General features: G+C 55.2%; 2 protein-coding genes across 2 annotated transcripts in view; one reads left to right on the forward strand and one right to left on the reverse strand.

Annotated features, from left to right (window-relative positions):
- The first annotated feature begins 10 nt into the window (after positions 1–10).
- On the forward strand, positions 11–21,308 carry Plcd3 (phospholipase C delta 3). Its single transcript, XM_028882645.2, has 15 exons — positions 11–302; positions 10,731–10,892; positions 10,985–11,213; positions 11,579–11,708; positions 13,047–13,275; positions 13,575–13,776; positions 13,902–14,046; positions 14,669–14,821; positions 16,468–16,614; positions 16,748–16,898; positions 17,610–17,726; positions 19,850–20,016; positions 20,256–20,391; positions 20,464–20,613; positions 20,686–21,308. Exons 1-15 carry the CDS (start codon positions 152–154, stop codon positions 20,772–20,774), a joined length of 2,358 nt encoding a protein of 785 aa, XP_028738478.1. The 5' UTR covers positions 11–151; the 3' UTR covers positions 20,775–21,308.
- Positions 21,309–22,908: 1,600 nt separating this feature from the next.
- Nmt1 (N-myristoyltransferase 1) overlaps positions 22,909–26,803 on the reverse strand; it is a 40,666-nt gene continuing 36,771 nt past the window's right edge. The window contains exon 12 of the mRNA XM_028882642.2: positions 22,909–26,035. Coding sequence (XP_028738475.1) covers positions 26,015–26,035 — 21 coding nt within the window. The 3' untranslated portion in view covers positions 22,909–26,014. The remainder of the gene's footprint in view (positions 26,036–26,803) is intronic.

The raw sequence follows: 26,803 nt of genomic DNA on the forward strand, positions 1-26,803 counted from the left end.
CTCCCGAGGTCTCCTCCTCCTCCCGACTCTCACGGCGCCGCTAAGTTTCTTCGCTCGGGACCGCGCGCCGGGCGCGGGCTGGGCGCGAGCCGTGTGCCGGTTGCCCCATCCTCGCGCACAGACCCGGGCCAGCTCCGGCCCCCCTTGGACCATGCTGTGCGGCAGCTGGAGAAGGAGCCGTCGCTCTCCCGAGGAACCGCGGGTGGCCGCCCAGGTCGCAACGCCCCTCGCGCTCCCGCCCTCGCCCGCGTCACCGGACAGCGGCACCAAGAGGCCTGGGCTGCGGGCACTGAAGAAGATGGGTCAGTGACACTCAAGGATGGGTCCGGGTGGGCACGAACGGTGTCTAGGGACAACCTGGAAGGAGCGGGAGTACAGGCCAACTGGCTTCCCAGGGTGCGTGGCGCTAGGGAGGACCTGACCTAGAGCATCAGTTGGGGGTCACACCTGGGGTCACCACAGTCCCAGGCTGTACCAGAAGGCCTGGATACCCTTACAGTCTCATCAGGAGGCGCCCGCCGGGCCGTGCTGAAGTGAGAATTGGGGATAGGGGCATGGATAGGGTCGCAGGAGCGAGAGATAAAATCTTGGAGTTAGGTTGGGGATGTAGCTCAAATGGTAGAGTGCTTGCCTAGTTGTAGGTTCGATCCCCAGTATCACATTCCTAACAGCTCATCAACTTACTGTTGGTAATCCCCCAGTACTGGAGAGGTGGGGGTAAGTGGATCAGAAGTTCAAGGTCATTCTCCACTACACAGTAATTAATACATATATCCCAACCTGGGATATGAGACCCCTGTCTCAAAAAAAAAAAATACATACATTAAAAACTTGGAATGCACTCCCCCCCCCCCCCCTCTAGTGCTACCTGAGGTCTACGGGCATCTCACAGACCTGCTGTTCTTGACCCTGAGGAGCTGGTTACAGATGTAAAGCCTCAGGAAGACTCCAGACTCCCAAGCCGGCCCTGTAACCCTCAGGTCCTCTCTGCCAGGAGCAGCCACAAAGTCCTGGCATGACTGGGGATGGTGTGAGACAGTCCAGGTTCCAGAAGTAGTGAAGTCACTGGTTGTCAAGGAGTCCCAGAGTCAGCTCAGGACTGTGCTGGTTTGCAGGTGCGTCAGACTCACCCTCCTGAGGCAGGTGGCCTAATCCCCATTTCATGGAGGAGGAAACTGACTCAGACATCAAAGAATTTTGTCTAGGGCACTCAGACTGTGTACTATCACAACTGACACTCTCACAGTCGGGGCAAGATGGGACTCACGGGGCTCGAACAAGGGGAACAAGGGAAAGCGCTTTATAAACTGTAAAGTGCTGGAAACTGAAGAGCTTTGTTGGAACTGCCACCCTCAAGACAGAATTTGGGGGTCCCGAATGCCAGCCTGGGCTTCCCTTCACAGCTGTCCCCTCCTCTTCCTCATTCCACCTGAATGTATTGGAAGCCACTCTGAGCACTATGCCTAAGGCAGCTCTTTACCCTGCCCTCCGTGAGGTCATTCAAGAGGTCAGTATTTACGGACCCAACAGCAGACAGGCCAGTCACAGTCCTGCCCTCAGAGAGCTAAACGACAAAGGGAAGGAAGGGGTCAGAAGATGGGCCTTGAGGAAGGGGGAGTAGATCGCGATGCTGGGAAAACAGGGGGGACCCCACTGAACCCCAGAACTTAAAGGATGCTCGTATGGATGGGAGAGAGGCAGAAGGACCCCTTGGGGTCCCTCGCTTTGTTTAGATGGCAGTAAGGGGTCCCAGAAAGGCCACCTGCAGGAACCGTAACTGAGTTAGAGGAGTGGATGGACAGGAGGGTGGTCCAAACGGGGGGGGGGGGGGACTGGTTGGAAGGAGGCAGAGGAGTAGCTTGGGAAGGGGTATTGGGACTCAGGCGGCAGTGGCGTGGGGAGGAGGATCCAGAGCCACCAATATGACTGGGATGACTCCCTATGAAATCAGGAGTCTCTGGTTAGAGGTGGCACTATTCTGTGACCTCATGGTTAGGGGTTGGCCGTGTGAGGTGACCTGCCACCGAGGCAGGACAGAGCTGTCAGGAGAAGCAGCCTGAGACATTGGCCCCTAGGGGTTATGGATGTGGCTGGAGACAGAGAGGAAGCTATCACACACCAGCTCTCCTTTGCTCCTGTGCCCATTTGCTGAGCCCCATCAATGGCCACAGCGCTAGGCCAGGGGCTGAGGCCGCAAAGGAGGGTGACCGAGGCTTGGCCCAGAGGCACATAATGTGCTAGGAAGAGACTTGCAGACACGTAATTACAGGAGAGCAGTTGGGCAGGAGTCAGCTGAGCATGGCTGCACCTGCACCGGAGCTCTGGCTAGTTCATCGTGGAACTATGTACCTATCAGAATGTCATCTGTGCCCTTCCTGCCACTACTGGCTGGTTCTGTCCCGCTGAGTGATTGCTGAGTGACCACAGAGAAAGGAATCCCAGTGTGTAGGGAATGTCACTTCCCCCAAGGCAGAAACAAACCCAATGGGCCTAGGGCCCAGCCCCATGGTCCCCAGATGGCTAAAGCCTAGGCCTGTCACCAAGGTAACTCCCATCCCCATCCACCCCTCCCGAGATGACCCCCATCACCCCCGATCAGGCTAAGAGAAAACAGATCTTATTTCAGGTCAAGGAACTGGAGCAGGAGTATCTCAGGGGACCCGAGGGAGGAAAAGGCCTGTGGAGCCACCGTAGGGAACTAGGCCAAGCGCAGGGGAGGAGAGAATCTGAGTGGGAGCCATTTGCAGGGCCGCCGGGCTGGGCCTGAACGTTACTGTCCACTGAGCTTGCCGCAGACTTCATCCTGCCTATCTCTCAGTCATTCCTGGAGCATGTGTCCTCCTCAGTGACAGAGAGACAGGAGACGGCAGGGTCAAGCCCCTTGCCAGGCAGCCATTAAGAAACCCTGGCTGCCTGCCACCCTCAGTCAAGGTTCCAATGACACACTTTATTATCATAATTAATGAGTACCGACACCTCCAGATCACCATGCCATGTGCTCTGTGTATCATCTCATTTAGCGTCCACAGTCCCATGAGATAGTGCCAGGAGCTTCATTTCTCCAAGAGATAGCAGGCTCAGAGAGGGATCAAGGCCAGAAGTAAAGCCAGCTGTGGTGATCCATGCCTGGGATCCCAGCCCTGGAGAGACGGAGAGGCCAGCCTGGTGGTGTACATACTGAGTTCCAGACCACAAAGGGCTGTGTATCGAGACTTTGTCTCAAAAACAAACAAACAAACAAAAAACAAACAAACAAACAAAAAAACCCAAAAACTAAAAGGGATGGAGAGATTCGAACCCAGGCAGTATGGTCCAGAGTCTGGGCTCTAAACACAGAGATGAAAGAAATGTTCATCTGGGAAGGGCCTGCTGTTCCTCAGAGATGAACTCCCAGGGTTGCCAGTGAAATATAGGATGCTAAATTGATTTGGTTTGGTTTGGTTTTGGGTGTTTTTGCTGTTGTTGTTGTTTTGGTTTTTCGAGACAGGGTTTCTCTGTATAGTCTTGTCTGTCCTGGACCTCACTGTGTAGACCAGGCTGCCCTCAAACTTGCAGAGATCTGCCTGCCTCTGTCTTCCTCGTGCTGGGAGAAAAGACATGCGCCACCAATGCTCGATGCTTAATTTGAACGTTGGGTGGACAGTGAATAATCTTGGACATAGAGATGTATCTGTCTACCTCTAGAATGTGTATGTAAATTATAAATCCATGGTTACGTCTAATTTTTTCTTGGTCTGGTGCTGAGGATGGAACCTAGGGCCTTGAGCATGCTGGACAGGCACTGAACAGCATCCTCTGCCCCACAGGACATGCTTAATGCTAAAAAGGTATTTGTTGTTTATCTTAAACCCACGTGTAAAGGATTGCCTCCATTTTTCCTTCAGCCACCCCACTCTCCCCAGCCTGTCTGCGCCTGTGCCTTCACGCCCCGCCCAGACCCCTAATCCTCTCAGTGTACAGAGAGCTGAGTAGGCACGATCTGGTTCACACCCTCCCTGCTTGCTCAATCTGACGGGCACTCCTGGGTGAGGGGCCTTTCCCGATGGCCTGTCCAGGATGTTCCCTGCAGGGTGAGTGGGGCTGGCCTGATGGCAGGAGGGGGGCTTCCAGAGACCTCAGAAGTAGCAGGCACCTGGACTGGGTGGCCGGGAGGGCAGGGCAGCTTTATAGCTTCCCCACCTCCTCATCCCTTGACCCCATTCGTGCCTGTTCTGGCCCAGCCAAGCCCAGAAGGTACCACACCCTGAACTCCCTGGCCCACAGGCCTCTGGGGAAGCCCTGCCTATACTTCCTGCTTTTCTTGATTTTTTCCCAGGGAAGTTATGGAATAACACTGGCCTCCGTGTGATGGCCAGCTGGAACAGGGACATCCTTGGTACCTGGGACAATGGGGCTGGCTAAGGGATTAGGGTAGGAAGGTCACTGGAAACATGGCTGTTGTGTCGTGTGTCTTTTGTGTGGAAAAGTCCAGCACTTCATGGAAATGCAGCTGCCTCCCACTCCCCTCTCACACACGTTGGCAGGAGCAGTTGGCTGCCCTGTTCCTGCATGTCTCACATTCCTGCCAGAGCCCTGTGTGCACTTCCTGACTGAGTGCAGTGCAGTAGTACACACACACACACACACACACACACACACACACACACACACTGCTTTCGTCCCCAGGTGGACCCACCTTCCTCCCACCCCACCCACAGGTCTAGACAAACACACAGGTACAATCCTCCCCCATTATATTCACACCCTACACTGCACACACCCTCTGTTAAACGCTCACAACCTTACAGCCAGTCTGCACCAGCCTGCCCCGGCCTCTGCCCACTACCCAGCCCCTGCCTTGGGTGTCCACTGTTCACCATTGCCCTCTCTGAGCTTCAGTGCCCTGTCTTGTCATAGGGTCTGGGAGCCCTGTCTAGCTGGTGGGAGGCAGTCTCCTGCCTCCCACCTTGGCTGCCCAGACAGAATTGCATAGGCCCCGCCCCCCACCGCCAACGGCCCTGGTCCGGGTGGATGTACAGGTATGCATGTATACCTTTTCCTCACCTCTGTCTGCATGAACCCTTTGGAACAGCCGAGCAGCAGGCTCAGGGACGGCGTCTGAGTCCCAGATGACAATGCTGCCCTGGGCCTGAGGCAACTGGGTCCTGGCTTGGAGAGGGACAAAGATGGACACCATAGGCCTGAGGAGGGTAGAGCCGCTGGAACCCTGGCGCCACCTCTTCCCCCTGGGCTCCCAGCCACTTCCACAGAGCCTGTCCCTGTTCCCTCATTTACTCAACGGCCAGAGTGCCGAACGACTCTTGCTCCCTCCTCCACGGCAGCCCTTTTGGGCTTAGACTCCCCCGGCCCCCGGTTCCGTCCACCTCCACCGGCTGGTTAGCCGCTGTGTGACCCGGCCTCGGCAGCTCGAGAGAGTAATTCATGTTCAGTATAATTCAGCTGCTTAACATACAGCCCAGCCAGGGGCAGCACGCGCCTGCCATCCCAACGCGTAAAGGCTGGCACAGGAGGATTGCTGCGAGTTTGAGGCCGTCATCGTTACCTGTGGAAGGCTTTCTCCAGCCCCACGGAGACACTGTGTAACCATTAGGCGGTCACTCCCCACTTCTCCTTCCTCTGATCTGCTTTCTGTGTCTGCGCAGGGTTCTGTATGTCTCGAATGAGTTCAGGCATAAGGTCTGTGTCACTGGGGGACCCAACTTCTTTGGTATGGTGCCTGTCAGGTGTAACAGATTTCACTTTTATTGCTGTTTTTGTTGATGTTGTTATTTTAGCGATTGTCTCACTGTGTAGCCCAGGTTAGCCCTTGAACTCTTGGTAAACCCTGCCTCAGCCTCCTGAAAGCTTGGCCTTCCCTTGCATCTCATCCATCTCTGCTTCTCCGTTCGTCTCCGATGAACTCTTGGGTTCTTTCCACCTCTGGCTCTCCACCCTCGTTTTTTCCTGCTGTGATTTCATGACCGCTGCCCTTCCCACACAGCGGAGAGAGGCTGTGGCCCTAGCCCGGGGTCAGGTGGGACCCCACAGACGCAGTAGGATGTGGGAGGGGAGGCCTGTGTGCACCCGAGCACAGTGGATGGGACACCTGTGGGACCGGGCCCGGTTGGGCTTATGAATGGTCCCGAGTGGTTGGGTGGAGAGGCAGCCATCACTGCCCTGGGTCTGGGCCTCCTGCTGGCCTTGCCCCTGACCTTTGTTGACCCCGCTGATACCCCAAGACCCTCTCTCCCTCTCTGCTCATGGCTGAGGAGTACTCACCTGGGGCCCAGCTTGGTTATGGACCCTCACTCTGTATTCTGTTTGACTTTGTTTTTTTTTTTTTTTTTTTCTGGTTGGGAGAGGGTCTTTTTGGCTAGGACAGGGTCTCAGTCTGTAGCCTAGGCTGGCCTCAAACTAGGCACACCTCGTGCCTAATCCTCTCGAGTGCTGAGGTTTCTGGAGTGAGCCACCACACCTGGATCTGGTTGACTTTTCTATGGGTGTGTGGTTGAGGGGTGAGTGTGGTCGGAGGCCGATGCCACTTGGGTGGGTAGCCTGCCATACCCCTCCCTCCAAACAGACCCTAGAGATCCCGGGGGTAAGGACGGGGGGGGGAGGGGCTGTCATCGTGGAAACCGTGGAAACCTGCTCCCGTGGGGGCCAGCAGGCTTTAGGACTGCCAGGCTCAACCTCCGTGGCCTGTCTGCAGAAGGCTGGGGACAAAGCAGGTCCACTGTGACTCACCCTCCATTTCCGGGCTTAGTCATTCACCAGCCCCCTCCCCACCCCCTACGGGCTTGGCATAGCAGGACTGGCCCAGCTAGGGGAGGTGACCTCAGCTGAGGAACCTTTCCAGGCTGAGGGGGTGAAGGAAGGGTGAGCCCGGCTAGCTTTGGTCCCAGGCCTGGTGGCACCACTGCCCCCCCCCCAATGCCCCACGCTCACTTTGTTCTTTCTCTGGATCAGATAATTCCGAGTGCCTGGGTGAATATGATAGGAGGGGGTGAGTCTGGGGCTCCCTTGGCCTAGCTGTACGGAAACAGGGCAGGCCAGGGGCACGAAAGGGGACTCTGACGGAAGGCCTTGAGCGGCGCCTGCCCCTGAGAACCTGATTTTCGGTCATGATCGCCCTCAATCTGTAAGGTAAATTTGGGGGCTGGATCAATAAAGTGCTTGCCTCGCGAGCGCGAAGGCTGAGTTCAGTCCCCGAAACCCACATAGAAAGGTAGGTGTGGCGGCACACCCCTAAATCCCAGCACTGAGGAGGCAGAGCCAGGAAGACCTTTGGGGCTGGCTGCTTAGCCTGTGCACGCACACTGGCACACACGTAAGCACTTCTGCACATATGATCACGCATCTGCCAGAAAGCCCTAAAAGTGCAATTTTAAAATGCAGATGCCCACGTGCCAGCCCATGCCCGCTGAACGGGCATCTCTGGCTCCAGGAGAATTCAATACCCAGCCAGCGCTGAGAACCCAGACCCCAAGGCGTCGGCTCTGAACTCAGGAAAGATAGGGCAGGGCTGCCGAGCATTCAAAGCACTTAGCCCGTCCATCTGCTTTGGAGTCTTTCCATAAATACTAGTTGGAGCCAGGCTCTGGTAGATAAGAGTTCATTCTACCCTTGGGTCTATTAAAGTCTCCTGAGTGGTGGTGGTGATGGTACACACACACACACACACACACACACACACACACACACGCATGCACACACACACACAGAGCCAGAGGGGAGGGTTGTGTGTCCTCTATCACTCTTTGAGACAGGTTATCTCTCAGGACCTGGAGCCTGGCTGGTGGCCAAGAAGCCGAGCGATCTCTCTCCACCTCCCAGGGCACTGAGATTACAGGCCCGTGGGGCCATGTCCAGCTTTCATGTGGGTTCTGGGAATCGGAACTCAGTTCCTCATGCTTGTGCGGAAAATGTTTTTACAGCTGAGCCATCGCCCGCCCTTACTGGGTTTTTCTGTTGTTGGTTGGAACTCACATTCCTCTTGCCTTGACGCCCCAAGTGTTGGGATTTGGGGATTTGGGGTTTAGAGGTTGGACACACCTTTTTTATTTTTTTCATTCCTCTTCCTTCTTTTTCTTTTTTTTTAAACAGGGTCTCATTTTGTAGGTACAGATGGCTTGGAATTTGACAAATAGACCAGGCTGGCCTCGAACTCACAGAGATCCGCCTGCTTCTGCCTCCTGAGCGCTGGGATTAAAGGAGTGCGCCACCACCGCCTGCTCCTTGTTTGTTTCTAAGATTTACTTTATTTATTAATTATGTGTGAGTGTTCATGACACAAATGCCTCAGTCCCTTTGGAGCTGGAGTTAGGAGCCCAGGGCTGCCCTAAGGGGGTGCTGGGAACCCAGCGGGGTCTTCGGGGGAATCAGTGAGTGCTCGTCACCACCGAGCTGTTGTCCCCTTTAATTAATTAATTAATTTTGGATTTTTTGAGACAAGGTTTCTCTGTGTAGTTTTAGTGATTGTCCTGGATCTCATTCTGTAGACTAGGCTGGCCTTGAACTCACAGAGATCCGCCTGCCTCTGCCTCCCGAGTGCTGGGATTAAAGGTGTGCTCCACCACCGCCCCGCCCTTTTATTTATTTTTTTTAAAAGAGAGTCTCATTCTATAGCTCAGGCCAGCCTAGAACTCGCTCTGTAACACAAGCAGGGCTTGAACTAAAAGCGTTCTTTGTGCCTTGGAGGCTTGAAGGCTTCCTGGAGGAGGTGGTAGCTGAGCTTGTCCTTGAAATCAGCTACAAGAGGAAGAAAAGCAGGAGAGGCCCTGCTACCAAGTCAGTGGGGTGGGGGGCGGGGGGCAGACTCAGGTCAGAGTTGAGCAAGCAGGAGCCTTGGAGTCCTAAGACATAAGGTTTGGGTCATGTTGCTCACCCCTGTAATGCCAGCACTCCAGAAGCTGAGGCAGGAGGATTGACATAATTTGAGGCCATCGTGGGCTACCTAGTGAAATTCAAGGCAGCCTGGACTACGGAGGAGACCCTGTCTCCAAGAAAACAGAACTAGCACAGAGGTGTTGCAGCTGGAGAGTTAGCTCAGTGGTGAAGAGCACCGACTGCTATCACAAAGGACTCAAGTTCAAGTCCCAGTGACTGTGCAAGGTGACTTAACTGTACTTCCAGCTCCAGGGGACCAATGTCCTCTTCTGGACCCCTCCAGCACCTGTACTCACATGTGCACACACACACACACACACACACACACACACACACACACACATAAATAAGATAAAGTTATGTGTGGTGGTGCACGCATTTAATCCCGGGAGGCAGAGGCAGGCGGATCTCTGAGTTCGAGGGCAGCCTGGTCTACACAGCAAGTTCCAGAACAGCCAGGGCTACACAGAGAAACCCTGTCTCAAAAAACCAAAACAAATAAAAGAAAAGGGAGGGAGGAGGGAGGCATACTGTTGTTTGCCTCACAGTGGTTTTAGTTTTTTGCTTTTTCAATTTGATTTAGTTGCCAACATTAAAAAATGTGGTCACTTCCCATCCAGACACAGATTCCTGGCCTCTGGAAACTCTGGGCCTTCCTCCACTCCTGGCTGTCCCCTCCAGCTGAAGGGCGTGGGCTCTCTAAAGTTCCCTCTTCTCCAGCCGTCCCAGCTGGTGACCCTTTGGTGTCTTCCCCTGTGGAGATGTCTCAGCACAGGCTCCAGGCTTTGAGCTGGCATGGGCTGAACCCTGCAGGGCAGGGGTGGGCAGGCTGTAGTAACCCAACCCGGGAGTGTTGGACCCTGCAGGGCAGGGGTGGGCAGGCTGTAGTAACCCGGGAGTGTTGGATTGTGCATCAGGCATTCGTGAGTCTCCATTTTTCTCCTGGAGAACATAGGCTTAGAGCAGTCTCAGGTTAGTGCCACCAGGGTGGTGTAACTGGGAGGTGACAAGGTAGGAACTTTATCCCACAGTGCCCTGAATGTAAATTCTGCTCTCCTCTTAACCTCCCACTGCCCAGGGTGCTTGAGGAAACAGGAAGAGAAAGAAGGACCCTGCAATGCAGTGGCCCGGGAGACTGGAGATGAGCCACACAGGACTCCTGGCGTCCTTGACCTGATGCTCTGGAGGTCCAGTGACCTTGGGAAGGTAGAGGCGAGGAGCCTGGGTTTGCAGCAAGATTTGGGCTAGATAGCAGTGGGACGACTTCCTGATGGCTGCAAGTTTCCCACCAAGGAAAAGGTTGTTGGTGGTCAGTTCTGAGCTTTGAGGCTTTAACATTGTTTAAAGTTTTGTGTGTGTGTGTGTGTGTGTGTGTGTGTGTGAGAGAGAGAGAGAGAGACAGAGACAGAGACAGAGACAGAGACAGAGACAGAGAGAGAGCTATGCGGGCGCGTACTCCGAGGACAACTGGCTGGAGTCAGTCCTCTACTTCCACCATGTAGGAAGGTCTCAGGGACCTTGGGGCTGCTAGGCTTGCAGGGCAAACATCTTTACACCCTGAGCCATTTCACCAGCCCTTGAGCTTTCGGTGGAGGTGGCTGGCAAAAAGGGTAATCTTCAGAGAGACCCGAATCCCAGGCTTGGGGACCACAGAAACCTCCTGCTGGCCAGCCTGGAAGAGGTGTTTGGAGCTGCAAAGCTTCAAGCAGGTGACGGTGGTGATGCGGCTTCTTACAATGAGAGGGTGCAGGGGCAGAGCTTCCCATTTCCCCCATCCTCCACCAGCTGGGGGCCAGCGCAAGGGATGGCTGCACACAGATGCTACCTTGCAGGGCCAGGCCCAAACGCCCCCGATTTCCCTGCAGGCCTGACGGAGGATGAGGATGTCCAAGCCATGCTGCGGGGCTCCCGGCTCCTCAAGATCCGCTCACGCACGTGGCACAAGGAGCGGCTGTACCGGCTGCAGGAGGACGGCCTGAGCGTGTGGTTCCAGCGGCGCGTCCCGCACGCGCCTTCGCAGCACATCTGTGAGTGGGGCAGGGGTGGCGCGGGGCAGGGCGGTGGGGACAGCGGCGGGCGGGCGCCGTGGCCGACACATCTGACCCTGCCTGGATCATAGTCTTCGTGCAGCACATCGAGGCTGTCCGGGAGGGCCACCAGTCGGAGGGCCTGCGGCGCTTCGGGGGCGCCTACGCGCCTGCGCGCTGCCTCACCATCGCCTTCAAGGGCCGCCGCAAGAACCTGGACCTGGCGGCGCCCACCGCGGAGGAGGCGCAGCGCTGGGTACGAGGCCTGGCCAAGCTGCGGGCGCGCCTGGATGCCATGAGCCAGCGGGAGCGGCTAGACCAATATCCTGCCGGGCTGGGAGGAGGGAGGGCCTGGCCTGGCCTAAGGAGCACCGGCGAAGACAGTTCCCGGTGCTCTGGAATGGGGATGGAGCCTCACCCTGGCCTGACCTGAGCCCTTAGTGGGGAAAGGCACCACCCCCATTCCAGGGATGAAACAGTAAGGACCTCCTCATTTGGGGAAATGGGCCCCGTGAAGACATTGCCCTAGTGCCCTTGGGACCCCCTACACACACACACACACACACACACACACACACAGGGAAGTACAGTCCCTAATTCTGGGGACCCCCAGACCAGGTACCGATCACCCATTAACGCTGGGCAAGGGGCCTAGTCTATCGCTGGTATTTCCTGAGCACACACACCTGGATCCATTCCTACCTGCACCGGGCCGACTCTGACCAGGACAGTAAGATGAGCTTCAAGGAGATCAAGAGTCTGCTTAGGATGGTCAACGTGGACATGAATGACATGTATGCCTACCGCCTCTTCAAGGTGAACTCAGCGCCTCTCCCCTCCCGCCCTGTCCTCCCCACCCCGTCCCCACTCCTCTGGAATCTGAAACATTAACTCTCTCCAGGTTTTTTTGTTGTTGTTGCTGTTGTTTGTTTTTTGTTTTTCTAAACAGGGTTTTTCTGTGTAGTTTTGGTGCCCATTCTGGATCTCGCTCCGTAGACCAGGATGGCCTCGAACTCACAGAGATCCACCTGGCTCTGCCTCCCAAGTGCTGGGATTAAAGGCATGCGCCACTGCCACCCGGCTCTGTCCAGGTTTTTTTGTGGTTGTTTTTAGACAGGAGCTCACTATGTAGTTCAGGCTGGCCTTGAACTTGTGATCCTCCTGTCTCAGCCTCTGGAATAGCTGGGTTTTCTGATAGACACCATCAGACTCACGTACATCTCGCGCTTTTTTTTTTTTGTAGGGAGGGAGCCACTTATCCCTACAGAAAGGCAACCCCTGAGCCTAGTTAATTAGGCTTTTCCAGCCAGGTGTGGTGGTGTGCACTTTTAATCCTAGCACTGTAGGCAGAGGCAGGCAGATCTCTGTGAGTTTGAGGTCAGTCTTATCTACATAGCAAGTTCCAGGCCAGTGAAGGCTACAAAGTATGACCCTATCTTCAGACACATAAAAAGCCTTCCTCATTCCCTGAAGCCAGAGGACCAGAGCTGTCTATATGGCACCTCTAGGCAGAGCTTGGAGTAGGGTGCCACCTCCAGAGCCCTCCAGACTGCCCAGCAGAGTCGTTTTCCTGTCTCTCAGGCTGCAGGGCACCACTTGTACACGTGACTGCATGGCTTGCACGTGGGACCGCAGGCAAACACCCCTGAGTCTCCACAGTGCAGGACCCTCCCCTCCCCCCTTGTGCCTGTGTGGGAGCTCTGGGGTGCACAGGTGACTACATCTGTGCATTGATTGGGTGGCATGGCAGAGACATGTATGGATGCTGAGTGTGACCAGCCCGTGCCCTGCAAAGACGAGGGAACCGCCTGGCTGCTCCGAGAACTCCTTCCATTCACTTCTGCTCACTGACTAGGTGTCTTAGGAGGACAGTAAGGACCCGGGGAGGGGTCCTGAGGCACAAGTCCTGCCTCCCAAGGCTGCCATTTTTGTTCCTGTTCTTGATCCTTGGGGTAGGTCACGGTGCACATGGACAGGTGTGAACCCCAAGACTCTGTATCCCTGGCGTTCACTCAGGGGTGTGGGCTTCAGGACCTGGAGTCTTGGGAAGTAGGGGTTGCTGCGTTTGCAGCTGCTAAGCTCATGGAGTGTGTCAGTTAGGGCCAGGTTCCCAAGAGTGTCCCCTCCTCTGAGCCCCACCTCCCCATCCCCCAGGAGTGTGACCATTCCAACAACGAGCGTCTGGAGGGGCCTGAGATTGAGGCATTCCTGCGGAGGCTGCTGAAACGCCCCGAACTGGAGGCCATTTTCCACCGGTACTCGGGTGAGGACCATGTGCTGAGCGCCTCTGAGCTGCTGGAGTTCCTGCAAGACCAGGGAGAGGACAGTGCCACCCTGGCCTGTGCCCAGCAGCTTATCCAGACCTACGAGCTCAATGAGACAGGTAAGGGAACACAATTCAGCCTCCGTCCCAGGCAGCTCTGCCGGCACTGCCTGTCTGTCCCAGGCAGGCCCCCTCTCCTCTTCCAGGCTCCGCACCTCTGCTTGTAAAAATGGCATTGTAATACGTCTGCCCCTCGGGGTTCTGTGGAAGATTAGATGGCATGGTGCATGCCGTCAATCGGCCGCCTAGCTGTTCTAAGCTAAGTGAGCCAGGGTGCTGTTTGAAGCTGGACAGGTGGCCCCGCCCCCAGGTGGCCCCACCCCCAGGTGGCCCCACCCTCTCCCTTCTCTTCCCTGTAGCCAAGCAGCATGAGCTGATGACGCTGGATGGCTTCATCATGTATCTGTTGTCGCCTGAGGGGGCTGCCCTGAACGTGGCCCACACGTGTGTGTTCCAGGACATGGGCCAGCCCCTTGCCCACTACTTCATCTCCTCCTCTCACAACACCTACCTGACGGACTCGCAGATCGGAGGGCCCAGCAGCACCGAGGCCTACGTTAGGTACCATGGTGTGTGTGGGGGGTGAGAGCATGGGGCTCCGCTCTGCATTTCCTGGCCAAGCCTGCCACCGCCCTGCGGCAGTGGCATACCCACGCTCTGCCCATCCATCTGTCTGTCACCTGCAGGGCCTTTGCCCAGGGATGCCGCTGTGTGGAACTTGACTGCTGGGAGGGACAAGGCGGGGAACCCATCATCTATCACGGGCGCGCCCTCACCTCCAAGATCCTCTTCCGAGATGTGATCCAAGCCGTGCGTGACCATGCTTTCACGGTAAGGCGCTGGGACCTTCCTGGTGATCCCTTACCCCTCCCATAGCCAGATGCCCTTACCAGAGCATCGTTCATTCACCAAGTGCTGTGGGAATAACAGGACCGGAGGGTAAAGTAAAGCCGAATTGAGTGCTCCCTCCTCCCATCCTCGCCCCTAACAAATGTATGGACACCACCAAGTTTCCCACAGAGAACCTTGGGACTTAGGGGAGGAGAACTGAGCCATGGCTTCTGAGAGCACAGGTCAGGTTCAGCAGTGGGGTTCCTGCGTACGCTTGGCAAGCATCAGGGTCCACAACAAACGGTGGCCTCTGCGACACCACTGCATGGTCCATGCCGCTAACCCTGAATGAACACGTATAAAGAAGCCATTGGTGCAGCTGCCCTCGGCCCCCAACCACTCCAGTCTTTACCAGAGACCCCCGATCTGACCGCTGGCCCTGCCACACATATCTTGGTGCCAGTATGCCCCATGTCTTACAGACTTGGTCCCTTAGGGTGGGTTTTCCGCCGCCCTGCCTTTGCCTGCCTGTCTTGAAAGAGCTGGATACTGGGTAGGACAGGGGCCAGCAGAGGGTGATTCTGAACTGTGGCCTGTCTTCCCTGCCCCCCGCCCCCGACAGTTGTCCCCATATCCTGTTATCCTATCCCTTGAGAACCACTGTGGGCTGGAACAGCAGGCTGTCATGGCCCACCACCTTCGAAGCATCCTGGGAGACATGCTGGTGACAAAGGCCTTGGATTCCCAGAACCCCGAGGAGCTGCCGTCTCCCGAGGTGATGCCCCCAGACCCGCAGCTTGGGAGGTGGGTCGGTCTGATGGGGTTCCACCCCTGGCTCACTCATGCCGCCCCTCTGGTTCAGGACCCCTCACTTCTTTCTGCCAGGACCTTTTCCTGCTCATCTAAGCTGACATCTGCCACCCAACTGTCCTCCTGGCTACCCTCTGTGCCTTGTCCCTGACTGGACCCAGTCCATCCTCTTACTGGGCCTTCTGTGCCTTGCTCTGCCTGGCCTGGCCTGTGTCTCTTCTCACAGGGTACCTGTAGGCCCAGCCACTTCCACCTCCATGGCCTGAGTTGACATTTCTTCCCCCTAGATCTCCCTTCCTAGCCATCTGCTCTTGCCAGATGCCACCTGCTTAGGACTGCAGCTAAGTTGGGCTAGGACTATGAGGCTTAGCAATTCAACAATTATCCAGTGTGCATGAGGTCCTGGGTTCAGTCCCTAGTACTGACAAGAAAGGGGGGGGGTGCTTCTCACACTTACCCCACTCCGTTTCATTAGAAGTAACCATCTTCCAGTTTTTGTGTATACACAAAGATGTTCTCATTTATTTGTTTGGTTGTTTTACTGTTGAGCCAGGATTTCATAGAAGCCAGGTTGGCCTCTAACTCTTTTCTTTTTTTTTTTTTCTCCCCCGGAGCTGAGGACCGAACCCAGGGCCTTGCACTTGCTAGGCAAGCGCTCTACCACTGAGCTAAGTCCCCAACCCCGGCCTCCAATTCTTTATGTAACCAAGGATGATCTTGAACTTCTGATCCTCTTGCCTCTATCTCAGAGCTGGGGTTACAAGAGTGTGTTTATATAGTGCTGAGGGAGAAGCCAGGGCTTCCTGCATGACAGACGAGGACAACTGAGCTATATCCCCAGCCATGATTAGCTGGTATTCTTTAGTCCAAGCTGGCCATGAGTGTAACATCAGCATGTTGCCTGGGACATGTCTTTAAGGAGACAGAAGGATCAAGAGATGGAGGCTAAAAAAATGAGGAATAGTGACACAGGCCTATAATCTCAGCACACAGGAGGTGGAGGCAGGAGGATCAGGAAGCCAAAGTTACCTTTGGCTACATAGTGAATTTTAGACCAGCTTAAGCTACATTAAGACTGTTTCAAAAACAAACAAACACAAAACTTACACAAGAGAGTAGCACAATTATATATGCTGCAGTCATTCCTCCATGAAAGGTCTTTCTGGACTGGATGGTGGTGGCACACACGCTTTAATCTCAGCACTTGGGAGGCAGAGGCAGGTGGATCTCTGTGAGTTCTAGGCCAGCCTGGTCTACAGAGTGAGATCCAGGACAGTCAAGGCTACACAGAGAAACCCTGTCTCAAAAGAAAAAAACAAAAACAAAGCAAAACAAACAAACACAAAGATCTTTCTGGAAGAGCGCTCCTTCCCTTAGATCCCAAGCTGCCTCTGAGCAGTGTCAGGGCTGCTGTGTGGCATTCTAACAAACGACACCTTTTTGGCCACCTTCCCTCCATAGCCTTGTGGTGGGACCACTTTTTCCTGTTAGAAGCACCACTCCTGTCTCTCACCTGCCCCCTTGTCTAGCAGCCACTCTGTCGGTGGTGGCTGACTGTCGGGGCTGCCCCCGGGGCTTCACCCGTCCGTCTGTCTGCCTTGACCTCTCCAGCAGCTGAAGGGCCGCGTCTTGGTGAAAGGGAAGAGGCTGCCAGCTGCTCGGAATGAGGATGGCCGAATGCTGTCGGACAGGGAAGATGAGGAGGAGGAGGAAGAGGAGACAGAAGAGGCTTGGGAGGCTGCAGAGCAGAGGAGGCGAGTGAGTGTGCCGCCTGGGTCAGCAGCCTGGGTCCCGCTGCAGGGCGGAGGGCGGGCGGGGGAAGGCTGGGAAGGCAAGGGAGGCGGGAGCAGGGCCTTGAGCCAGGTGATCCCCACCGAGGCTCGTTTCCCAGGCCAAGCAGATCTCCCCAGAGCTCTCAGCACTGGTTGTGTATTGCTGTGCCAGCCGCCTGCGGACCCTGAACCCCAGGCCTCGCCCACCTCAGCCTTGCCAGGTCGGCTCCGTCGGTGAGCGCAAGGCCAGGAAGTTTACCCGGGAGGCAGGTAGGAACCAGACACTGGGATTCTGGGGACAGGAAGGCATGGAACCCTGCAGGCTCTGGGGGCTGGATGAGGATCCTGACGTTGTTCTGAAGATTGATGGGGGCTTTAAGGGGACCTAAGGACACCAGGAGGGCCAGGGAAAGACGGCTAAGATAAAGATGGCTCCAGGTTAAGTGTGGTGGAGAAGCCACACCGGGAGAGGCTTGGGGCTCTCTTCACCACACTCACCACCTAGTGGTGGTCAAGAAATTGGCTCACCAGTCAGGCTAGTGGCAGGGGCTGGCAGAGCCTGGAGGTATGAGATCAGGGAGGCTTCCTGGAGCACACCATGCCTGAGAAGACTTGTCACTTGTCACTGTGGAGGAAGGAGGAAGCAGAAGGGGAAAGGACCCTAAATAGGAGGAACAGGTTAGACGAAGGCCCAGAGGCGTGGGGGCGTGGGCAGGGTGAGTGACATGGACTGGCAGCCTAGGGCCAGGTGTTCAGGGTAGGGAGTCAGGAGTGTGGGCATTGGTAATGCAAGCGTCAAGCTGTGTGGCTGCCTGGTGTCCCTGCCTCTCTCTGGTCCTTAGCAACCTCTTCTGTCCCTTTTCACCCTAGGTCAGAAGGGAGGGAGGAGCTGGGGTGAAGGGGGGTGGCTATAGGCCCTGGAACTGGGCCAGGCACAGAAGCCTGGGTTCTGTCACAGTCCTGGTCCCAACTCTGCCCTAGGGAACAGCTTTGTCAGGCACAACACTCAGCACCTGACCAGAGTGTACCCAATGGGGCTGCGGGTGAACTCGGCCAACTACAACCCCCAAGAGATGTGGAACTCAGGCTGTCAGTTGGGTGAGCGGGGCTATGAACAGGGGAGTCTGGGCGGGGCTATGGACTGGGGAGTCTGGGCGGGGCTATGGACTGGGGATTCTGGGCGGGGCTATGGACAGGGGATTCTGGGCGGGGCTATGGACTGGGGATTCTGGGCGGGGCTATGAACAGGGGATTCTGGGCGGGGCTATGGACAGGGGATTCTGGGCGGGGCTATGGACTGGGGATTCTGGGCGGGGCTATGGACAGGGGATTCTGGGCGGGGCTATGGACAGGGGATTCTGGGCGGGGCTATGGACTGGGGAGTCTGGGCGGGGCGGGGCACTTCAGCCAGTGAGTAGCCCACACAGCTTTCTAGAAGGCGGAAAATGCATTGGTGTTTAAAGGTCTGTCTGAAATGCAGGTTCCTTTGTTTTTGGCAATGTGAAAGTAGTTACATTTCGTTTTTTGAGACAAGGTCTCACCATACAGCTATGACTGGCCGCCACAGGGCTGGGATTAAAGGTGTGCACACCAAACTCAGCAACTTAGATTTTTCTTACCTTTTCCTTTTTTTGAGACAAGGTCTCTTACTGTCCTGGAGCCCAGACTGGCTTCACAGAGGTCCACCTGCCCCTGCCTTCTGGGTGCTGAGATTAAAGGCATGTACCACAATGCCTAGCCAAAAGTCACATTTCTGTGTGAGGTACATGCCTGTGATCCTAGTACTTGGGAGGTAGAAGACAGGAGGGGCCGTAGTTCATGGTCATCCTTGGCCCTTGGCTACTCAGTGTGTTTGAGGCCAGGCTGGGTTACATGAGTCTCAAAACACCTAAAAGAAACTTACTCATTTTTATATGTTCCCATGAGTGCATGCATGTGTGTGCTCTTGTTCATGTGTGTGCATGTATGTGGGCTAGAGATCAGCATTGGGTATCTGTATAGCTCTCTCTCTCTCTTTTTAAAAGATTTTTATGTGTATGAGTGTTCACATGTAAGCATCTCCATCACATACATGCCTGTGGAGGCCAGAGAGGGCATCAAGTCCTCTGGAGCTGGAAAGACACCATATGGGTTCTGGGAACTGAACTCAGGTCCTCTGCCCTAGGCTAAAAGCCATCTCTCTAGCCTCCCCCACTTTAGTTTTTCAGACAAGGCCTTTCACTATACCTAGAGTTTGCCCTTTCAGCTAGACTGGTTATGAGAGCCCCCCAGAATCCACCTGCCTCTGCCCGTACAACACTGAGCTCAGACATACACACTGCTACTCGCAGCCTTACGTGGGTTCTGGGGATCCAATCTCAGGGCTTCATGCTTATAGAGGAAGCCCTTAATTCCCTGAGCGGTCTCCTCAGCTCCCACAAATTACATCTTTAGGAGAGTAGAAATAAAAAAAAAATGAGCCGGATGTGGTATCTCATACCTATAATCCCAGCACTCAGGAAGCTGAGGCAAGAAAATTATGAATTCAAGGCCAGCTTGGTTACAGAAGTCATTTAGGCTAACGTAGGTTATGTTGTGAGACTGTATTAAAAAAAACAAAACTAGCAAGAAAGGAATTCAAACCCTTTATTTCTGTGTGCCTTTAACACACACACACACGACAGTTCTGCTAAGTCAATACTGAGAAAGATGGGCTCTGGGAGACACTGCGCCCGGCTAAAGGAGAAGATCATGTTCTCTTTGGAGGTGTGTGTGTGGCAACCTCAAATCTCAGGTTTTTCAAGCCTGGGCTCTGACCCAGGAGGCTCTGCCAGCACACCCCACCTCAGCCCCACTTTGCTACCCTTAAAGAAGTGCAGGAAGGCCGGGCGGTGGTGGCGCACTTTAGTCCCAGCACTCGGGAGGCAGAGCTAGGTGGATCTCTGTGAGTTCAAGGCCAGCCTGGGCTACCAAGTGAGTTCCAGGAAAGGCGCAAAGCTACACAGAGAAACCCTGTCTCGAAAAACCAAAAAAATAAATAAATAAATAAATAAAATAAATAAAGAAGTGCAGAAAGGTGAAGGTGAATGCATGGTCCCTCCTCAGTGGGTCCCGCGAGGGACAGAGCATTAGTAACTAGAGGGCTGGACCCTGGACCCTCTGACCAGCCTGGTTGACCCTGAATCTGCACTGAGAAGAGCGTCACCACCCTCCTCTGTTCAACCATCTCCTCTACTCCACAGTGGCTCTGAACTTTCAGACTCCTGGCTACGAGATGGACCTCAACACCGGGCGCTTCCTCATCAATGGGCAGTGTGGCTACGTTCTCAAACCTGCTTACCTGCGGCGACTGGACACCACCTTTGACCCCGAGTGTCCAGGACCCCCCAGAACTACTCTAACCGTCCAGGTCGGCAGCCTGGGTCCACACCTCCACCTCAGGTTAAGGCTAGCTCGGGGGAGGCACCAGTCTGAGGGGAAGACGGGACGAGGGAGGCCAGGAACGGGCCTGGCATGAGGCAGCCCACACGCGCGCGCGCCTGCATTGGTACCGGAGAGAAGACAAGGGCTTCGAGTTCCAGAGGGGCAAGGGGGGGTACGGCCCCACGGGGGGCGCCAGGCAGAACCTGCCCTTCCTCCCTCCTCTAGGTGCTCACAGCCCAACAGCTGCCCAAGCTGAAGGCAGAGAAGCCCAGTTCCATTGTGGATCCTCTAGTGCGCGTGGAGATCCATGGGGTGCCCGCAGACTGTGCCCACAAGGAGACTGACTACGTGCTCAACAATGGTGAGTCAGCTGCTTGGGAGGGCGGGCAGCCCCTGGGGCCAGTGGACCCCAACCGCCACGCCTGTCCCCTAGGTTTCAACCCCTGCTGGAAGCAGACACTGCAGTTCCAACTCCGGGTCCCCGAGCTGGTGCTGGTCAGGTTCGTGGTGGAGGACTATGACGCCACCTCCCCCAATGACTTTGTGGGCCAGTTTACACTGCCTCTCAACAGCCTGAAGCAAGGTAGGTGGTGGGAGTGAGGAGGGGGCGGCAGGAGGGGCTCCAGCCTCTGACTTCCGGCTGCCTTCCCCACAGGGTACCGCCACATCCACCTGCTTTCCGAGGATGGAGCCTCGCTGTCCCCCGCCACGCTCTTTGTTCACATCTGCATTGAGAACTCTTGAGGGTCTCCCTGACTTACCCTAGGATCAGTGGGGGCTGGCGTCGTGGCACAGAGCCCCTCACATGCCACCCGTCCTGGTCACCAGGTGCTGGCATACCTGGGTGCTGAGAGCTGTTTAGTCCCTCAGTGAGAGATAGGACCACGATCCGCGTCTCGTCCAGTGACCCACTGGACTTCAGGAGCTTCCAACCCCAGGGCCTTGAGGTAATTCTAGCTACCCTGGTCACCCTGGTCTTCAGCAACTTGAGGAGAAGGACACCTGTCCCTCTGCCCTCCGGCGAGGCCATCTTCGCCTCCTTCCCTGAAAAGAGCACAGCAGTGCACATCGCCTCCTTTCAGGACGTGAGTGGGACCCAAGAGCCTCCTCTCCTTCAGCTTTCCTGGTTTCCCTTTCCTTCCCGTCTCAGGCAGGCAGGGAGCAGATGAACCCCGGGGGGACACCGGGCAGTGGGTTTGTAACGTGAGTCACAGAAGAGCCCTGGAGAGGGCAGAAGAGTAACTATTTTTAAAAATAAAGAAAAAGTGTACTTCCTCACTTTATTCCCCAGGCCTGTGAGGAGAGGGGCAGGCTAGAGTGAAGGCTGCTGGGGCCTCCTCTCCCAGCGGGATCTGGGTTTTGTCCAAGACAGCCAGGGGTGGCTACAGGAGGTGCCAAGGCCTTTGGCTTAAAGCGGCTGCCAGTACTAAGTCATAAGGTCTCCCTCCTTAAATGGGGAGGGAGCAAGCCCAGCAGGGCACATTCCAATGACAGGCAGCCCTAGAGCAGATGAATACCTGCAAAGCAGCAGGGTCCTGCCTGCCACTTCGACACTGGGAGGTCACTGAAACCATGGGCTCCACCCTGCCAGGAAGGAGCCTTAATGGGACTGTTAGGCTGCGGTAGTTTAGATTCCTCCGGGGTAGACTGGCCTGGCACTGGCTCCAAGCCCTATAGAAACCAAAGCCTGAGGCTAGGGCACCCTTCCTGCCACCCCCAAGACTCAAGCCAGGAAGTGCTGGCTTCCCCCTGCTTTCTGTTCCTATGGAGGGCCTTGCTTCTCTGATGGATGAACTCGTGTGTTTGAAAAAAACGATCAGGGGGCTGGAGAGATGGCTCAGAGGTTAAGAGCACTGACTGTTCTTCCAGAGTCCCTGAGTTCAATTCCCAGCAACCACATGGTGGCTCACAACCATCTATAATGAGATCTGGTGCCCTCTTCTGGCCTGCAGACATACATGCTGTATACATAATTAATAAATAAATCTTTAAAAAAAAAAAAAAAAAAAAAGAAAAGAAAAGAAAAAGAAAAAAAAAACGATCAGGATCTGGAGCAGCCTGGGGGATGGGCAATGCAGGCAGACCACAAGCCCTGGCTGGGACACAGCTGAAGCCAAGTCCAGTTGGGACGTGCTAGCTATGGGGGATTGGAAAGGGCCATGGGTCGGGATGGGTCATTTCCACGGGAAGAGACCAGTGAGATAAACACAGGTTACAGGGCCTGGCAACCTGTCGTGTTAAAAAAGCACCCCTAGGGGAGCTGGAGCTCCCAGAAGAGGTTTTGCCTCTCAGGACTGAGTCCCTGCAGTTGTCCCACAGTACAGCAGCATTCCTCAGCTGGGCCTGGTGGGACAGGCCTTTAATCCCAACTACCTGGGAGGCTCAAGCAGGACAAGTTCAGGGCCAGCCTTGGAAGCCTACTGAGACTGTCTCAAATAAGGGGTAAAGCGAGGGCCAGTGGGGTGGGTCGGCAGGTGAGGGGCTTGCTGCAAAACTGCTGGCCCGAGTCCAATCCCTAGAACCCGTGTAGACGTGGAAGGAAGAACCGGGCCCTGTGGCACGAGTGCCTCCACCATACCTCACACGCACGCTCACACGTGCACACGCATGCACGTGCACACACTGGGGACTGTGCATACAGCTTGGTGATGCTTAGCCTTGTGAGGTGGCTGCTCTCCTGATGCAGGGGCATCAGTGCCGGCTCCTGTGGTAGATGGGAAAGGCTGGGGAGAAAGTCCTAGGAGCCCCCGAAAGAGGTCTTGGAAGCTGGCCTGGTGTTGGTGGCCCTGGGGGAAGGCGCTTTCCTGTCACCTTGCCTAACCCAGGACCTGCTCCACTGCCACCTGCTGCTGACCAGAGGAACGCCAGGAGAGACCCGTTGCTGAGCCGCTTCCTTTATTAGAAACAAGTGAGATGTACTGAGTGGAACAATGCATTTGGTATCTCTGCCCCCAGTACAGCCCAGAAAAGCCAGAACAAAAAAGCGAAGCCCTCTCCCTGGCCCCAGTCAACATTTTGAGTGGAATTCAAGGAAACCGTGGTGAATCTCCTCGGGGGCAGTTAGTTGTCTGTAGTTCTGCCTTCATTTTGCAGAGGACAAAACAGTCTCCTCTGGTTCTGGGGCAGGCAGACCAAGCCCCAAGAGACACTAGTTCCCTTTCCTGACCCGAGAGTCTCTCTCTCTCTGTTAGGCTGTAGACAGCTCCATGAAAACCATTCAGGGCCTTTGGGCCCCCAGGTTGGTTTAATGCCGGTCATCTCTGGAGACAGAATTCAATACCACAAAGACGCCTGCTTCAGAGTGCCAGCATGTAAGGGGAACAAGTGGCAGAGAGAAGGGCAAGGCCTGAACATTTCCATGAAACTGCGAGTATTTGCAGAGCTTGGTGTGAGTCAACCTCAGATGCCAACATCTTCAGACACAGGCACGAGTGGGGAAAGTGAGCCCCATGCAGGCCTCAATCCAGGGCTAAGACCTCCCTACCCAGCTCACCCCTACAGACTGGAGTCTGTGGTGGCATCGAGAGTCAATCCAAAGGCAGGGAGGGAAGGTCTTCAGGACACAGCAGAGGACTCGGGCCAGGCCCACAGAGGCATTCCAAGAGTGGCTGACTGACAGGTCAGCTGCGAGGGCCCAGGGCCCTTGTCGTTTGGTTCAAGCCAGTCACAGGGCTGCCGTACTTCAAAGCCCGTGATGGTGTTCTCCAGCCCCCATTCCCATGAGTGTTGAATGAAGACACCAGGACAGTCTGGATAAAAACAAGACTTAAAAACAAGCCCTGAGCCAAGCGCTGCAGAGCTGGGTGCCCATCATGAGGCTGCAGCAGAAGCCGAGCAAGCCACCTGGTTTCGGGGACAGAGTTGTTGCCAGCAGATCTGTTTCTTCCAGGGCAGCCCCCTGGGGCTCACTGTTTTGTCCCATGACCGGGGTCAATGAAACCAAAGCTCACTCCAGAGATTTGTGTACCCCAAATCTCAGAGGCAATTTGAGCTGAGAGCTGGCCCCCAAATGGTCAAGACGAAGACAAGAGGCTTTTCTACATTCCAGGGCCGCCCAAGTAGGAAAGACTTGAGCACTTGGTTCTCTAAGAGTATGGGCAGGGCGAGCCCACGTGGGCACTTAGGACAGACGTGGTGTCTGCTGACTGACTGAGGCCGAGGGTGAGCCCCGCCTCTGACTCCTCCCATCTGTACAACTCAGTGCATGTTTGGCCAAGAACAGCAGCAGCTTCTTTGGTCTGAGTGTCTTGGAGTCACAAGTCAGCCACCTTCGCTGGCACTTGCAGTTCGCAGCACAGGACACTGAAGAGGAGGAGGGTCCCCAGAAGCCTCTGATGAGACCCCGCACAGCAGGGCTTCTGCCTCCAGCAGCAGTCTACAAAGCAGCAGCATCCCAAGCACACAATTGCCTTCAGCTGAGGAGATGCAGCATCAGCATCTGCAGAAGCCACAGCCTGATGCAAACCCCTGCTCACCCGCGGAACAGCTTCAGATCAGGGGCCAAGGCTGAGCCTGGCTCGTAGCTAAGGCTTCTTTCCCCTACAAGCCCCCCCCCCCCCAAGATGCCAAGAGGCGAAAGAGCAAGGAAATTCCCCACTGCGTATCATTTGGGGCTTCCTCCTAGAGCACAAGTTACAAGGAAGCTGGATGTGGCTTGCTGACAGTACAGCCCAATCCTCCTAGGTCACTTGGCTGAACGCACTGAAGAATGCCCACATGGGCAGCCATGTGATCAGGGGCTTGATTACTGCTGGAGAAACTGGCAGCATCAATAACCATCACTACACCACAAAACTCCACACGACAGCACCGGTGATCACCGGACTGTGGCAGTACTGCCAAGTCCAGATCCCCTCCAGTTACTGTTTCTGGCTGCCACTGTGGGCTGCACTGCTGGAAAGGAGACAGAGGACTACACAAGGAGATGGCTGATGGGCTGGAAGGCACAGGCCGGGGCTGGGGCTGAAGGGCCTGGGCATCCATCGCCACCCCACCCCCACTTAGCCTCCCTGGGATACTCCCTCTATGCACTAAGATGACTTCAACAGAGCTTGCACTGATTCGGTCTCCACAAGATCCCAGATATATATTAAAAGGAGGTCCAAGGTGCCTTTCAAGTAGCCAACCATCCTAGGCAGTGAAGGCAGTCTCATGAGGAACACACACCCGCAGAGTTGGCACCAGCAGGCTCAAAGGCCTTTAAAACCAGTTGGTGGGATCATCCCCTGTGGGAGAAGGCCCAGGAGCTGGAAGAGGGACTCGGTTAATGAACTGTTCCATGATTGTCACCAACTTCCTAGTCTTAGAATGCAGCAGTGGCCTCTGCCCAGGGCCGGCCCCGCCCCAGCTTGTCCTGCCATCCCGGAGACCCGAGCCCTCCCCTGAGCTGGCAGTCCTCCTCCTTCCCACCTTGTTCAAAGCCAGTCCGGCAGCCAATTCCAAGGGGAACTGGGCGAGGCTCCCAGGATCCCCTTTCTCCTGCTCCCCGAGAACAGCCATCTGCTTCTGAAGAAACAATAACTGTGCCAATACATGTCTGTCTGCCACTGTCCCCGGGCTCTAATTTTGAAGAATGACTGGATTCAGCTTCGTTCTCATTAGAGACCAAACATCCTTGTACATTTGGAACATGAAAGATATTTAAAATATTTATATATATATATAATATATATACTTTTATTATTCACCCGTTAACTCCATAATATGCCAATCACGAGCTAGGTTCAGCAGTTACATTCCCTTGACCGTGGCTGCACGAGGATGTTATTCATTGAAAACAGGGAGACCAGAAACATGGCCGAAGGTGACATCACGCAGCCTACGCCACTGCAATGGAATTGTCCAGTTCGCTGGCGGTTTGGTAAAGCCGGTTCAGTTCTGTTTGCCAGAGATCTCACATTTGTGAAAGCTGGACCAACAAGTGGGGGTTCCGTTTCCTGGTTTGAATTCTCAGTGGCTTTATCCAGAATCTCACTGGCAACTGGTTACTGTAACACCAACCCAACCTAGGAGAGCCAACGGGGAAAGGGCACGTTGAGTTGACAATGTCCAGGGCTTTCCTGCCTCCCCAGTCCTGTGGTTCAGGCCCACTGAGCTCAGAGAAAACCGTGTGCTGTGGGAGAGCAGACGCCACGCGCAGACTCTGTACCCAGCCTTCTCTGACAGCATACTGCTATCAGACGCTTAAAGGAAAGCTGAAAACTGCCAAAGCCCCCAGCTCATGGCCAGCGCGCTGTAAACACTGACTGCCCATGCCTGGCTGCCCCGAGGAGGTGGGGGAAGAAGGGGCAAGAAAGGGCCACCCTGAGACGAGACTGGCAGCCCAGGACAGGAAAGACAGATCCCAATGGCTAACCACAGCAGCTCAACTCAGGAGTTCCTCAAAACGGTGGGCCTGACGGTGCAGGTCTGTGATTCCAGCTCCTCAGGAACAGGAGGCAGGAGAATCTTAAGTTCAAGTCTGCTTGGGCTACAGAGTGAGTTTAAGGCCAGCCTGAGCAACTTAGTGTATCCAAAAAAGAACAAAGTATAGTGGCACACCTTCAATCCCAGCACTTGGGAAGCAGAGGCAGGTAGATCTCTTTGATCTGTGAGTTCCAGGCTGTCTTGGCCTACACAGCAAGTTCTAGGCTGCATAGTGTCTCAAATTAAATTAAATACTTATTTAAAAAAACAAAAACCTCAAGGTACACAGTTACCTAGCGTATGTGAGGCTGTGGGTTCTAGCTCCACACTAGTAAACAATAAACACAGCATAGAATGCCCTGCCCCGA

The sequence above is a fragment of the Peromyscus leucopus genome, chromosome 8b (assembly GCF_004664715.2).
Source record: "Peromyscus leucopus breed LL Stock chromosome 8b, UCI_PerLeu_2.1, whole genome shotgun sequence".
In the NCBI taxonomy this organism is placed as follows: domain Eukaryota; kingdom Metazoa; phylum Chordata; class Mammalia; order Rodentia; family Cricetidae; genus Peromyscus; species Peromyscus leucopus.

Excerpts from the sequence above, each read along its gene's own strand:
- Plcd3 (XM_028882645.2), top strand. The coding sequence starts at position 152 with ATGCTGTGCGGCAGCTGGAGAAGGAGCCGTCGCTCTCCCGAGGAACCG. Across the intron at positions 14,047-14,668 it reads TGCGTGACCATGCTTTCACG|TTGTCCCCATATCCTGTTAT; the intron begins GTAAGGCGCTGG and ends CGCCCCCGACAG. Across the intron at positions 20,392-20,463 it reads TGACTACGTGCTCAACAATG|GTTTCAACCCCTGCTGGAAG; the intron begins GTGAGTCAGCTG and ends CCTGTCCCCTAG.